The sequence below is a fragment of the Betta splendens genome, chromosome 4 (assembly GCF_900634795.4).
Source record: "Betta splendens chromosome 4, fBetSpl5.4, whole genome shotgun sequence".
Taxonomy (NCBI): domain Eukaryota; kingdom Metazoa; phylum Chordata; class Actinopteri; order Anabantiformes; family Osphronemidae; genus Betta; species Betta splendens.
The window spans coordinates 6,747,825-6,758,166 of record NC_040884.2 but is presented as its reverse complement, the minus strand read 5'-3'; the positions used below and the strand labels follow the sequence as shown (position 1 = coordinate 6,758,166).

General features: G+C 42.2%; 2 protein-coding genes across 2 annotated transcripts; one reads left to right on the top strand and one right to left on the bottom strand.

The window, feature by feature from the left end:
• Positions 1-173: 173 nt before the first annotated feature.
• gclm (glutamate-cysteine ligase, modifier subunit) lies at positions 174-4,943 on the bottom strand. Its single transcript, XM_029145961.3, has 7 exons — positions 4,645-4,943; positions 3,312-3,374; positions 2,267-2,351; positions 2,029-2,085; positions 1,743-1,945; positions 1,436-1,550; positions 174-1,329 (listed from the first exon to the last, which is right to left on the bottom strand). Exons 1-7 carry the CDS (start codon positions 4,759-4,761, stop codon positions 1,160-1,162), a joined length of 810 nt encoding a protein of 269 aa, XP_029001794.1. The 5' UTR covers positions 4,762-4,943; the 3' UTR covers positions 174-1,159.
• A 2,954-nt stretch (positions 4,944-7,897) lies between these two features.
• On the top strand, positions 7,898-10,291 carry ccl25b (chemokine (C-C motif) ligand 25b). Its single transcript, XM_029145962.2, has 5 exons — positions 7,898-8,049; positions 8,407-8,511; positions 9,347-9,464; positions 9,589-9,704; positions 9,785-10,291. Exons 2-5 carry the CDS (start codon positions 8,448-8,450, stop codon positions 9,799-9,801), a joined length of 315 nt encoding a protein of 104 aa, XP_029001795.1. The 5' UTR covers positions 7,898-8,049; positions 8,407-8,447; the 3' UTR covers positions 9,802-10,291.
• Positions 10,292-10,342: the final 51 nt, after the last annotated feature.

Sequence of the window (10,342 nt, the reverse complement as noted above, 5' to 3'; positions counted from 1 at the left end):
AAAGAAAAACCACCGCTTGGTCACAGTCACGTTTTCTGTATTATAAAGCTATTGCTGTGAAGACAGGTGAACACAGCACTGCAGCATATTCAGACGTTTGTTAAAATCCTTGTTATTAATGAATACCTCTAAGACTGTGTTGTTGTTATCGAGTCAATTATTTTACACCAGTGTTCACAGTACAAACATGTTTCATTTGTTTATTAAAGCCAATTCACGATATACAGATATGACAACATAAAATATGTTTACAATAAAACAGAAAATTGTCTTCACTGGATTTACTGGGACCCTGTCTGAAAAAGACAATGATTCATAAATAAAAACATCAGATTTAAAAATGTTCCAGTGCTATAGAAGATGTTGTTCTTCTATTTATGTCAATGACAAAAGATTTGCCATATTCCCAAATCTCAAATGAATCTCATAAGCGCAGAAAGGTAAACATTTCAATGCAGTGCCAAAATCAGCACACAGTTAGAAAGAAAGCATGACAAAATACAATTTTTATGTTCACACAGTTATCGACCTTAATGCTTGAAATCTAATTCAATCAAGTACAAATCTCATTGGGTTGGGTCGTTGGATTTGAACTAGTGCATCTTTTTTTCTCACTCAAGGAATGTGAATGCTGTCACATACAGCAGGAATTTCATGAATAAAATCATTTTTTTGTACACTAGATATTCTTCATCCTTTCATAATTTTTGAAATCATTCTCTATAAAATAAGGCTTTTCTACGTTTTCTAAGATGGACCTACTTATGATTATTTCATTCAAATGTCTGTATTTGAAGTTTGATTCACAGAGCAGGTATTAGGACAGGACGACTAAAAGATGAGAGGCACTTCATATGAGTACAAGGTTCGTGAACCTTGGTTCAAGACTTAGCAACTGACAATCTTTTCTCCCAAAAAACATCTCTGGGATTGATCTATGTTCATCTTTTAGGTTAAATCTTACTGAGACCATTGTAATGAACACCTGCATCTGTTGAACCGAAGAAACACACCCTTATCTATAAGATAAAACAATGACTTCAAGACTCATGATTTATGACCCATAATTCAGAGCTGTGAGTTTGCATGTTGTGTATGTTAATGAAAAAGGAAGAAAATGGCTTCATCCCTGTTTCTTCTCCTTCTCTGGTGGTGTGTGCTAAGGGCTCGCCTTTCTTGCACTGACAAGGTAGCCTTTAGACTTGATGATGCCCCTGCTCTTCACTATAACAGAGTAGCGCAGGACCCACTCCATCCTCCAGTCAGCAATGTTCAGGTCCTGTGTTCCCTCCTGCATGGCCTCCTGGAAGGTGGCTGCTGATAGCAGCTCTGCAGAGAGAAACACGAGGCCAAGCGAGGAAGAGTCGTAAGGACTTTCCACCACTGAATTTTTCCTCCACATATAGCAGCACAGAAAGTAGAAATAAGGTTTTACCTTTGGGATCGTTGTGTGTGAGCAGCTGGATGTCAAACTCTTTAGCAAAGGCTGTCAGATCAGGAGGCATCACACAGCAGGACGCCAGGTTGACCTGGTTACTGCTGGGCTTCACCTGGTCCAACAGAGGAAAAAAGTCTCTATTCATTTGGTTCAACGCAACAGGAGGCACGCGGATGTGGTGGTACATGGATAAACCTCACAACATCTAATAGTCAAGTGGTCTGCACATAAAACCTTAGCAGAAACAACTGCAAGGTAACGAAAGATGTCATTACTGTTACATGTGACGATGACACACACTGACCTGAGCCCAGTTGTACAGCTCTTCCAGCAGATCTTTGTCCAGGTCAGAAGTGCCAATGGCAACAATCCTTTGGCTTCTGACCAGAGCCTCCAGCTCCTCCCAGGCTGGTTGGAGATGTACCAAATTTAGGTTGTCACCCTCCAAAGGCCCAGGTGGCGCTATGATCACAGAGTCCACCTGGGACACGGCCAGCGTCTGACAGGCTAGACGTGGGAGACACACAAGGCTGGACCATGAGAAGAGCCTTAAACAAACACTGAGGAATGTCACATTTTATGAAGCTCACCCAGCTCCACTGCATCTCTGATGGAGGACTGAACCGGCTCACACAGGAAGAGCTTAACTGCAAACCAAGGGTGAACATTGTCTAGTTACAAAGCAGTTCTTATGTAGCATCTAATGGGACAAACCTGTTTCTATCTAAACACCTTGTGTACGGAAACCTTAACTGTCAAAGTCCTTAACCACCAAGTTAAGTGTCACATTGTTTATTTAATGTTGTTGCAAAAGACAGTAACACTGACCTGAAACCTTCACCTCCTCCCTCTCTTCAGGTGTGATGGCATCCGTTGCCTGGGGGATGGAGCAATCCAGTGTATCTGGAAGGTCCTGCATGGGAAGAAAACGCTTTACATTTACATTACATTACACAGCAATATCATAATATATAAAAACAATACGTGTGAAAGTGAAAATATTTGAATGATGTTTTGGCTAAAAACAAATATTTTAGTAACTTGGAAGAAGATAAATAAATATTAAGTGAAGACTTTGTGAGCTCAGGAAACCTGGTTTTAATGAGCCAAAAAAGAAAACCAGTAAGAAGCAAAGCTGATAAAATCCCTCAAGTCTGGAGAAAACCCTTGTTACACATGTTGAAGTTTACTAAAATAGCAGCTGTCACTAACAATGATTATTCCTAGCATAGCTGAGCAGACGCTGTTACTGAACGTCTGCATTTCCAGCTGGCAGCAAACGCGGCCTGAAGAGGCGTCAGAACCCATGACTCTGCTTTTCAAGTATTTGCATGAGACCAGTTCACCTCTTTCAATCCCTCCCCACCACCACCACCCCCTCTACTGGAAACCAGTGGGTGTGATGATAACAGCTCAAACAGATTAGCTGAGCCAACAAAACAGCCAAAGCAGGAACGATTTTCATGTCCGACAGATCGGGCAGATTTGTTCCTCTTCATGTTTGAGCAACGTTGTTGTTTAACTTAAAACAAACGACCATTTTTTAAGAAAGGCTACTGCTTTTAAAGACACAGTTAGAAAAAGCTTTTCATGTCCCCACCGCCACAGACAGACAAATGGATTGGCTCCTTTGGCAGCCAGCACTGCATGAACATTCATCATGACAGCTTCCTTTCAGTTCGCCTACAGCCATGCTTTGATGTCCATCTCTACAGTTATTTTACTTTCCACAGCACTGGAATGCAGCTCTGGCCTTTACTGACCAGCAAGGTAATTATCGTATTACTACGGTGTATTACTTCCATCATTACATGGACTGAACTGGTGTATAGTCTATTATCTGCTCCACATTAGAACCTGAATGTGTCCCCACCATGGAAGGCAGCTTTGTCGCAGCAATCCAGTCGCTCAGCGTGGCCTGAATGCAGTCTTGAAGCTGAAATACACAGAGGAACAAAGCTTAATCACGACATTAACGTCTGTAAAGCATGCAGATTTCCTTTTTACAGGGTTTCCCCCGAACTGCCTTTTTTGAGTCAGTCTCCACTCCAGAACTGGATACTCTGGTTTCCTGCTCTTTCAATTCACATGTAAACTTAAACAAATGAATCAGTAGGAAAAACTGGAGGTCGCAATTTCCAACTCATTCCATAAAGTGTGTGTGTGTGTGTGTGCGTGCGTGCGTGCGTGCATGCGTGTGTGTGTATTATATGTTTTTGTAGCAGCATGAAAATGTCAAACAGCTCAAACTGGAGATGAGTGAAGTGAAGACGTCTGGATTAAGCAGGTTTTGTTGGGGCCGAGCGTTGCAACCGAACAACTTAAAACACGTCCGACTGTGAAAGCAGAGAATGGAGGACGCGATGTCATGTGGCCACGCCGCAGTTAAAAGCACCTTTTCACTTAATCTGCAGTTGTTTCTGGCACATCTGTCCCATAAATATTAAGCTTTTAAATGCCAGCTCAGACGTATCTGTGTCAGACTGTTAATCTGCACTCTAATATATCAGTTAAACTCAAGTCATATTTTCTGAACTCCTCATTATTTTGAATCTCAAACAAGGTTCCTTCTATAATTTCTGCTAATCATTACACCTGTTATAAATGACAGGAGCAACGTTGGACTCAGAGCTGTAAATCCATCACAATCACGCTTTTTAGAAATCAGTGATGAGTTAAACGGAAACAAAGGAAGGAACAACACTGACCCGTCGTCTTTATATGAACTAGGACCTCTAGACCTGAACGATCACCTATTCTGATATGTGATATATGGTTCTGTTTGTTTGTCTGATATGCTGGGTAATATTTGTAACACAATCAGTGGGTTTGTTAACAAAAGGTAAATAACACGTAATAGCTGGTTTGCACCTGCTCTGTGTCAACGTGTGCAGCAACCGCCGATGACCAGCAACAGCAGAGCTGCCCCCTTAGCTTAGCGGGTGGCTTTCACATACAGTCACGCTGATTTAATTGTGTCGCCTCAGGCCAAACGCACTCATTCAAACGTTAACACAGACGCTTTCGTTGATATCACGACGTTACACGTGTTCTCTTAGCCGTTACAACCAGATGATTAAACAGCTTAAAGTTGACTCGGAGGCTAAGCTAACAGGCTAACTTACAGAGTGAGTCGCCTGGCTTCCCGTCGGACAGGTGTGTTACTGTTGTTGTTGTTGTTGTTGTTGTCGTTGTTGTCGTCTTACCTCCTCGCTGGGGGAGCCGGGACACTTCTTTTTGAGGCGGCTCCTGTTGACTAAGTTCCCGGTGTGGAGCCGGAGAGTCTTGGCGTGGTTCAGCAACATCTTTGCCTCGGTGCTCATGTTGCTAACAGATACTACAAATGAGACGGAGCGCTGGTGCTATGGTACCTGCGGCTAACAGCTAGCAAACAGTAGCACAGCCCACGCTCGCGCTGAAACCGCTGGAGTCAGGATGACTTGCACTGTGCGCGGACTGACTCACTGCTCCGCCGCTCGCTCAGTGGCTGCAGTGGAAGCAAGCCGGTGTCGGTTCCGCCCACGTGCGCCAGACGGCGACTGTCCTGTAAAACCCGGTCAGGAGTTAGGACGGGCCGGTGGAGGCTCAATGAGAAAAACTGGACTGGGATCTCGGAGCGGGATCGTTTAGTGCAGCTCCACCTCTGACCGCTAGAAGGCGACAGAGCATTACTCATAAATTAAGATGAGTTTCGTCCTCTCTAAAACGTATTTGGCCTGTTACTCTTAGACAAGGAGTGTACTTGTTTATTATGTAACTACACAACTGTAGTTACTAGGTATGGCAATGTAAATGTCAATTCTATCGACTAAAGGAATAATATAATAAATAGATATATGTGGCAGAATAATTAAATGTTGTAAGTGTGTTATAAGTGTTACCTTTATCAGTTACTGTTTCATCACTAAGACAACAGAGAGAGATTGCAGTAGTTGTAATGTTTGTGTGGTTAACATACTTTTTAGGAACATTTTTCTCTTTTTTTTCGAAGTAAAGTTTAAAGAAAGTATTTCTGGCAAGGATCTGCACTTCGGAGCACAACCCTTCAAGACATGCATGTTTGAGCCTGAGCTGATTAATCTTTTCACAGTGTCACATGAAGATTTGTAACTTCCTTGCATAATTTAGTTTTAGTTTTTTTTTTAGTCAAAAAAAGCAGAAAAAAGCACAAATGTGATTGAAGAGTTCAAGTGTTATTATGTTCACTATTTAACTACACACCCACTGGACAGAGAATTGGGATGTAGTTGCTAGGAATTCTGAGTTAAATGAGACTTCTACCACTGGGACCACTTTGGCCTTTGGCCCTGGTACCTCTCTAGTTTCCAAGTTCTACCTCTGCTGTTTATCAAACTCATCCTTCCCAAAAACAGTAACGTTTCTCAGAATCGAGTCCCCATAAAAATCTGAGCCGGAGTGAGTCCTCCATGGACCCCGCATCAAATAGCTGCAAAGAAGACACAACCTTGAAACAATGAAGCAAATCAGAACGTATTTATGTTGAAAACCATGAAATAAAAGAAAATCGCTGACTTAAATACTGCTTTCATATCATTGTACTTTTAGTAGTTATATAGTATTTTGAATTGTTGCTGCTACAAAACAGACAGGAACAACTAATGTTCATTAATATTTTGTAACATAAACAACTATAAACTCTAAACTCTACTATAAAATAAACAACTCCACTATCTACTGAAATAAAAATAACATAGACTATTTATGTAACACATCCTCACTTTTCCTTTCACATTGAGTCCATTTGTGGTCAAAACTCACATCCATTTTGGCATAAAATCATGTTGAGATTAAAGTACATGAGTAATTTTTTACGGTTTTAGCAAGACAATTACAGTGAAATGGTCAAGAAGCAGCGCTGTCTCCTTTTGGAGTGGAAGAATTAGACTCCCACAGAGCTTTGACCCGAATCCAGTACAGCAGTTCGTGTCCTAAGTGGAGCTCACACTGTGTGCTGGACCTTATCACCTAATACTAGAACCGGACCTTACAGATGTTTATTATATGAATAGCAGGAAGTTGTAGCAGCCAGATTTTCAATTCTTGCGAAAGGACTTACAGGAAAACGAGCGGCTTTCATCAACAAGCGAGTGTGCTGTGAAGTGTTTAATGATCACGTTTGGCTCTTCTTACATTTTGGATTTGGCATCTGACAGACCGATTAGTAGCACGTCTTAAAATGTTGATGCATCTTAGGCATGAAAACAAAACGTAATATCACACCTTTTGTCTGCCCTCAGCACACAGTTCATGGGTCCCCGGAGACGTCGCCTCACTCTGAGCTCATGTCCTCTGTATATTGGAATGTGGGGTTTTAGCATGACTCGAGTTTCATTCATCCATCCGTCTTCTACCGCTTTTCCCGTTCAGGGTGGCAGGGACTCATGCACCCCCCCCCCCCCCCCACAACCCTGGAAAAGCAGTAGAAAATGGATGGATGTACGATATAAGTGCAAAAAAGAACAGAATTAATATAAAAATAGCTTCAGAGGGAAACTGGTGGTTTTGATTTGGATTCTTTTGGACTCTTTCTTTCTATGATTCTTAAAATTTGCTACCATACCGTGCATTTTTATTTTGACTGACAATATATCAGTCCAATATAAAGAAGAAAATGATAGCCACCAAATAAGCTTCTTAGAGAGATGTGCATGTGGAGCATGTATGTCTGGAAAGTTCACCCGTCTTTGGTTTCTTGGAGGGAGCTTTTCTCTGCTGGAGGCAGACTCTGGATACAGTATATGAACTCTGAGGGTCGCACTCCCCTGCGCTGAAACTAAAACTAAAAAAAAATACTTACAAATTCTCCACATATGCTGTTACTCAATTCTAAATGAATTTTTAATGAAGTGTAAAAAACATCCCACACAGGCTCCCAGTCTCATCGTACCAAGAATATGTGTAATAAAGGCGTCAGCGTTCCTGGAGATTAAGGCCGGAACACGGACCAGCGTGAAAAATGGTTGCAGCCGCTCTAATTCGACTCATTAGATACTCATCATGATTAAAAACATTCAGCTCACAGTCTTTTGTGTGAGGGCCTGGCCAAAACCTACCGAAGTATCGGATCGGACCGCACGAACACGGCCATGTGCTAATCCACTGCTGGTTCTCAAGGAACTAGCGAAAAACATTTCTAGTCGCACATTTACGAGAGACTGCAGACCAGGTGTTGTGTTTAAAGGCAGCCGCACTTTGAATGCATCTGAGTTGCAGGAAATCAAAGGTTTTCTTGGGGAATTTATTAGTTAAAATCAATAAGTTTCATAAGAGATACTTGGGTGGTATCGGTGTGTGTGTGTGTGTGTGTGTGTGTGTGTGTGTGTGTGTGTGTGTGTGTGTGTGTGTGTGTGTGTGTGTGTGTGTGTGTGTGTGTGTGTGTCTGAGCCAGATCATAACATAAAGCCTTGCCTGAGTAGGAGATTACATTGCACTTTTACTACGTTGTTGCTCAACCTTCGAGGGGTGTGTTGAGGGACGGACTGGGAGGAGGCTTGTTTTACGCGTGTACTAAGATACAGAGGAACCCCGAACTAAACAGGAGAAAAGCGTTTTCCTCCGTGGACGTGTTGTGAGGTGCTGACGTCGAGCAGGTAGGTTTCTCTGCATGCTCATGAAACACCCCCCCATGTTGTTCTGTAGCTTTTGGATTCCTGCAGACATGATGGAATGAGTTTAAAGCCTGCAACCATGGGAACAGAGCTCTGATTCTGCTCTGATTCCCAAACAGACCACTTAGAGCACTTGACACAAAACAGCTGGACACAACATTTTTACTTTGGGATCAAATGCATGACCTATTTATTTCACAAGCGCTTCACAGACAGGGGAGGAATGTGGAGCAAAACACACCATTGGGCAGACTTGACAAAGCAGAGGGGGCGAGAAGCCTCTGCTTCCAATTTTCACTTTTGCTCAACTCTGTACTTAGTCAGTTTGTTTCTGTGCAGTGAACCGCCGGACAAGAACAGCAGCAGCAGCAGCAGCAGACATGAGGTTTCAGGCTCTTTTCTTCCTTCTGCTCCTCGCGTGCATGTACCTGAGTCTTGCACAAGGTAAGAGGATCGGACCACATTCAGCTTCACAAACACCGCTGTGCGCCTCCAGCTAAAGTTACTGAATTTGTTCAACACAATCTGTACTCGCATTGCTTTTTATTTTCTGACTGACAGTCTTTCAGTGAGGGGAACTAATCGGCTTAAAACAGTTTAGCGCCTCATGCCAAAGTCTAATCTGTCTGGACTTGTTTTTACAGACCCCTCTAATGAGGCAATGCTTTCACAAGCTGCAAACTGAAGCAGAAACATTTCTCCATCTATAAATTAAACTACCTCAAGGAAAAACCTTCCAGATGCTGATATAATATATATATAAATATTTTATAATAATACCTAAATAACAAAACTTATTTTTTACTTATTATTATTATTATTATTATTATTATTATTATTATTATTATTATTATTATTATTATTATTATTATTATTATTATTATTATTATTATTATTATTATTATTATTATTATTATTATTATTAGTGGTAGTAGTATTATAATTGATGAGCTGCAGACTGCACATGTGGGCTCTGCTGAATCTCTTCTGTATGAGTGACACTGGAGGTGAAATGAATCATCTCCTTCTCCATTATTTATGCTCAACGTTCCCTAAATAAATCTTTAGGATTTGCAAATGGGGAAATGGAAATTTTTCAGGTTTTTCCTGTTAGCAGTGAGGCCACACATTCATGACTGACTGAAGAGAAGTGAGAGAGAAAACTCGAGCACAGACCAGTATAAGTCAGATACGTCCAGTGGTGAAAAGGCCTCGTTTTCTCCTCTGAAGGTCTCACTGAACTGCCTCTCACTCTGTGGCCCTTCGTGTCTCTGTTCAGGCTCGTACGGCAACTGCTGCCTCCGCTACAGTCGGAATGCAAAGAAACTTCACATTAAAATGGTGAACAGGTACTGGATGCAGGAGACAGATGGGGACTGCAACATCCGAGCTGTTGTGTAAGTAATGGAGTCGCATCTGGGCCCAAGCTGTGCAGTTAGCGAGTGAGTTAAATTGGCAAAGACTAGTGAGGAAGAGATTGATTCAGACACATTTGACCGCTGTGATCGTTCACACGTGCAGGGTTGAGTTGAAGAGGAGGGATCGGAATAACAAGCCACTGACCATCTGTGTCGATCCAGAAATGGCCAAAATCAGGATTCTGGTGGACTTGATGGAATCCCTTGGAATGCGTGCAGGTAAAGGTTTGCTTTAATGTCCACAGACGCGCTCAGGGGCATCAAGCGCACGATCCAGCATCACGCATTTGTCTTCACAGATCGTAGAAGACCATAAAGAAGACACGGATGACGGAGGAGAGAGGCCTGAGGGCCCTGAGGGGCCCGAGGGGCCCGAGCCCCCCCCCCCCCCCCCCCCCCCCCCAGGCATCACCTATCACCTTGTACCAGATGGATAACGTTTCCTGTTTGGGGGCGTAGAATGTAAATCAAATATACAGCTCCCTATAGCACAACGAACCCTATGTTATAGCCAGTATATGCAAGACTTACACGCTTAAATGAGCCATGATGACTATGATACTGTTCTCTGCTCTGTGATAAGTAGAGCCTGCTAGCGATGAGCCTCTATTCGGCAGCTTTGAAATGTTTTTGTGCATTCGTGCATGTTTCTTGAATGTGATAAATAAGTGGAGAAACCACTTTGGGGATAAGCAAGAGAGCTTTTATATAGAACAGACTTCCAGATTTTTTTAATCAATACTAATCCTATGTACCTTTTCTTACTATATCAAATAAATAAAGAGGATTATTCATCTTAAAATGAATTATTCAGGTGGTTTGATTTGGTCCTAACCTGATGTTGGTGGTGAGGGTAA

What these genes read in the sequence shown, in the direction of transcription:
- gclm (XM_029145961.3), bottom strand. Translation starts at nt 4,761, where the DNA reads ATGAGCACCGAGGCAAAGATGTTGCTGAACCACGCCAAGACTCTCCGG. An exon ending in CGACAAAGCTGCCTTCCATG is followed by an intron (nt 2,352 to 3,311) that starts GTGGGGACACAT and finishes CTTCCCATGCAG; the next exon opens with GACCTTCCAGATACACTGGA. An exon ending in CACACACAACGATCCCAAAG is followed by an intron (nt 1,330 to 1,435) that starts GTAAAACCTTAT and finishes TTCTCTCTGCAG; the next exon opens with AGCTGCTATCAGCAGCCACC.
- ccl25b (XM_029145962.2), top strand. Translation starts at nt 8,448, where the DNA reads ATGAGGTTTCAGGCTCTTTTCTTCCTTCTGCTCCTCGCGTGCATGTAC. An exon ending in GTACCTGAGTCTTGCACAAG is followed by an intron (nt 8,512 to 9,346) that starts GTAAGAGGATCG and finishes GTCTCTGTTCAG; the next exon opens with GCTCGTACGGCAACTGCTGC. An exon ending in TGCAACATCCGAGCTGTTGT is followed by an intron (nt 9,465 to 9,588) that starts GTAAGTAATGGA and finishes TCACACGTGCAG; the next exon opens with GGTTGAGTTGAAGAGGAGGG.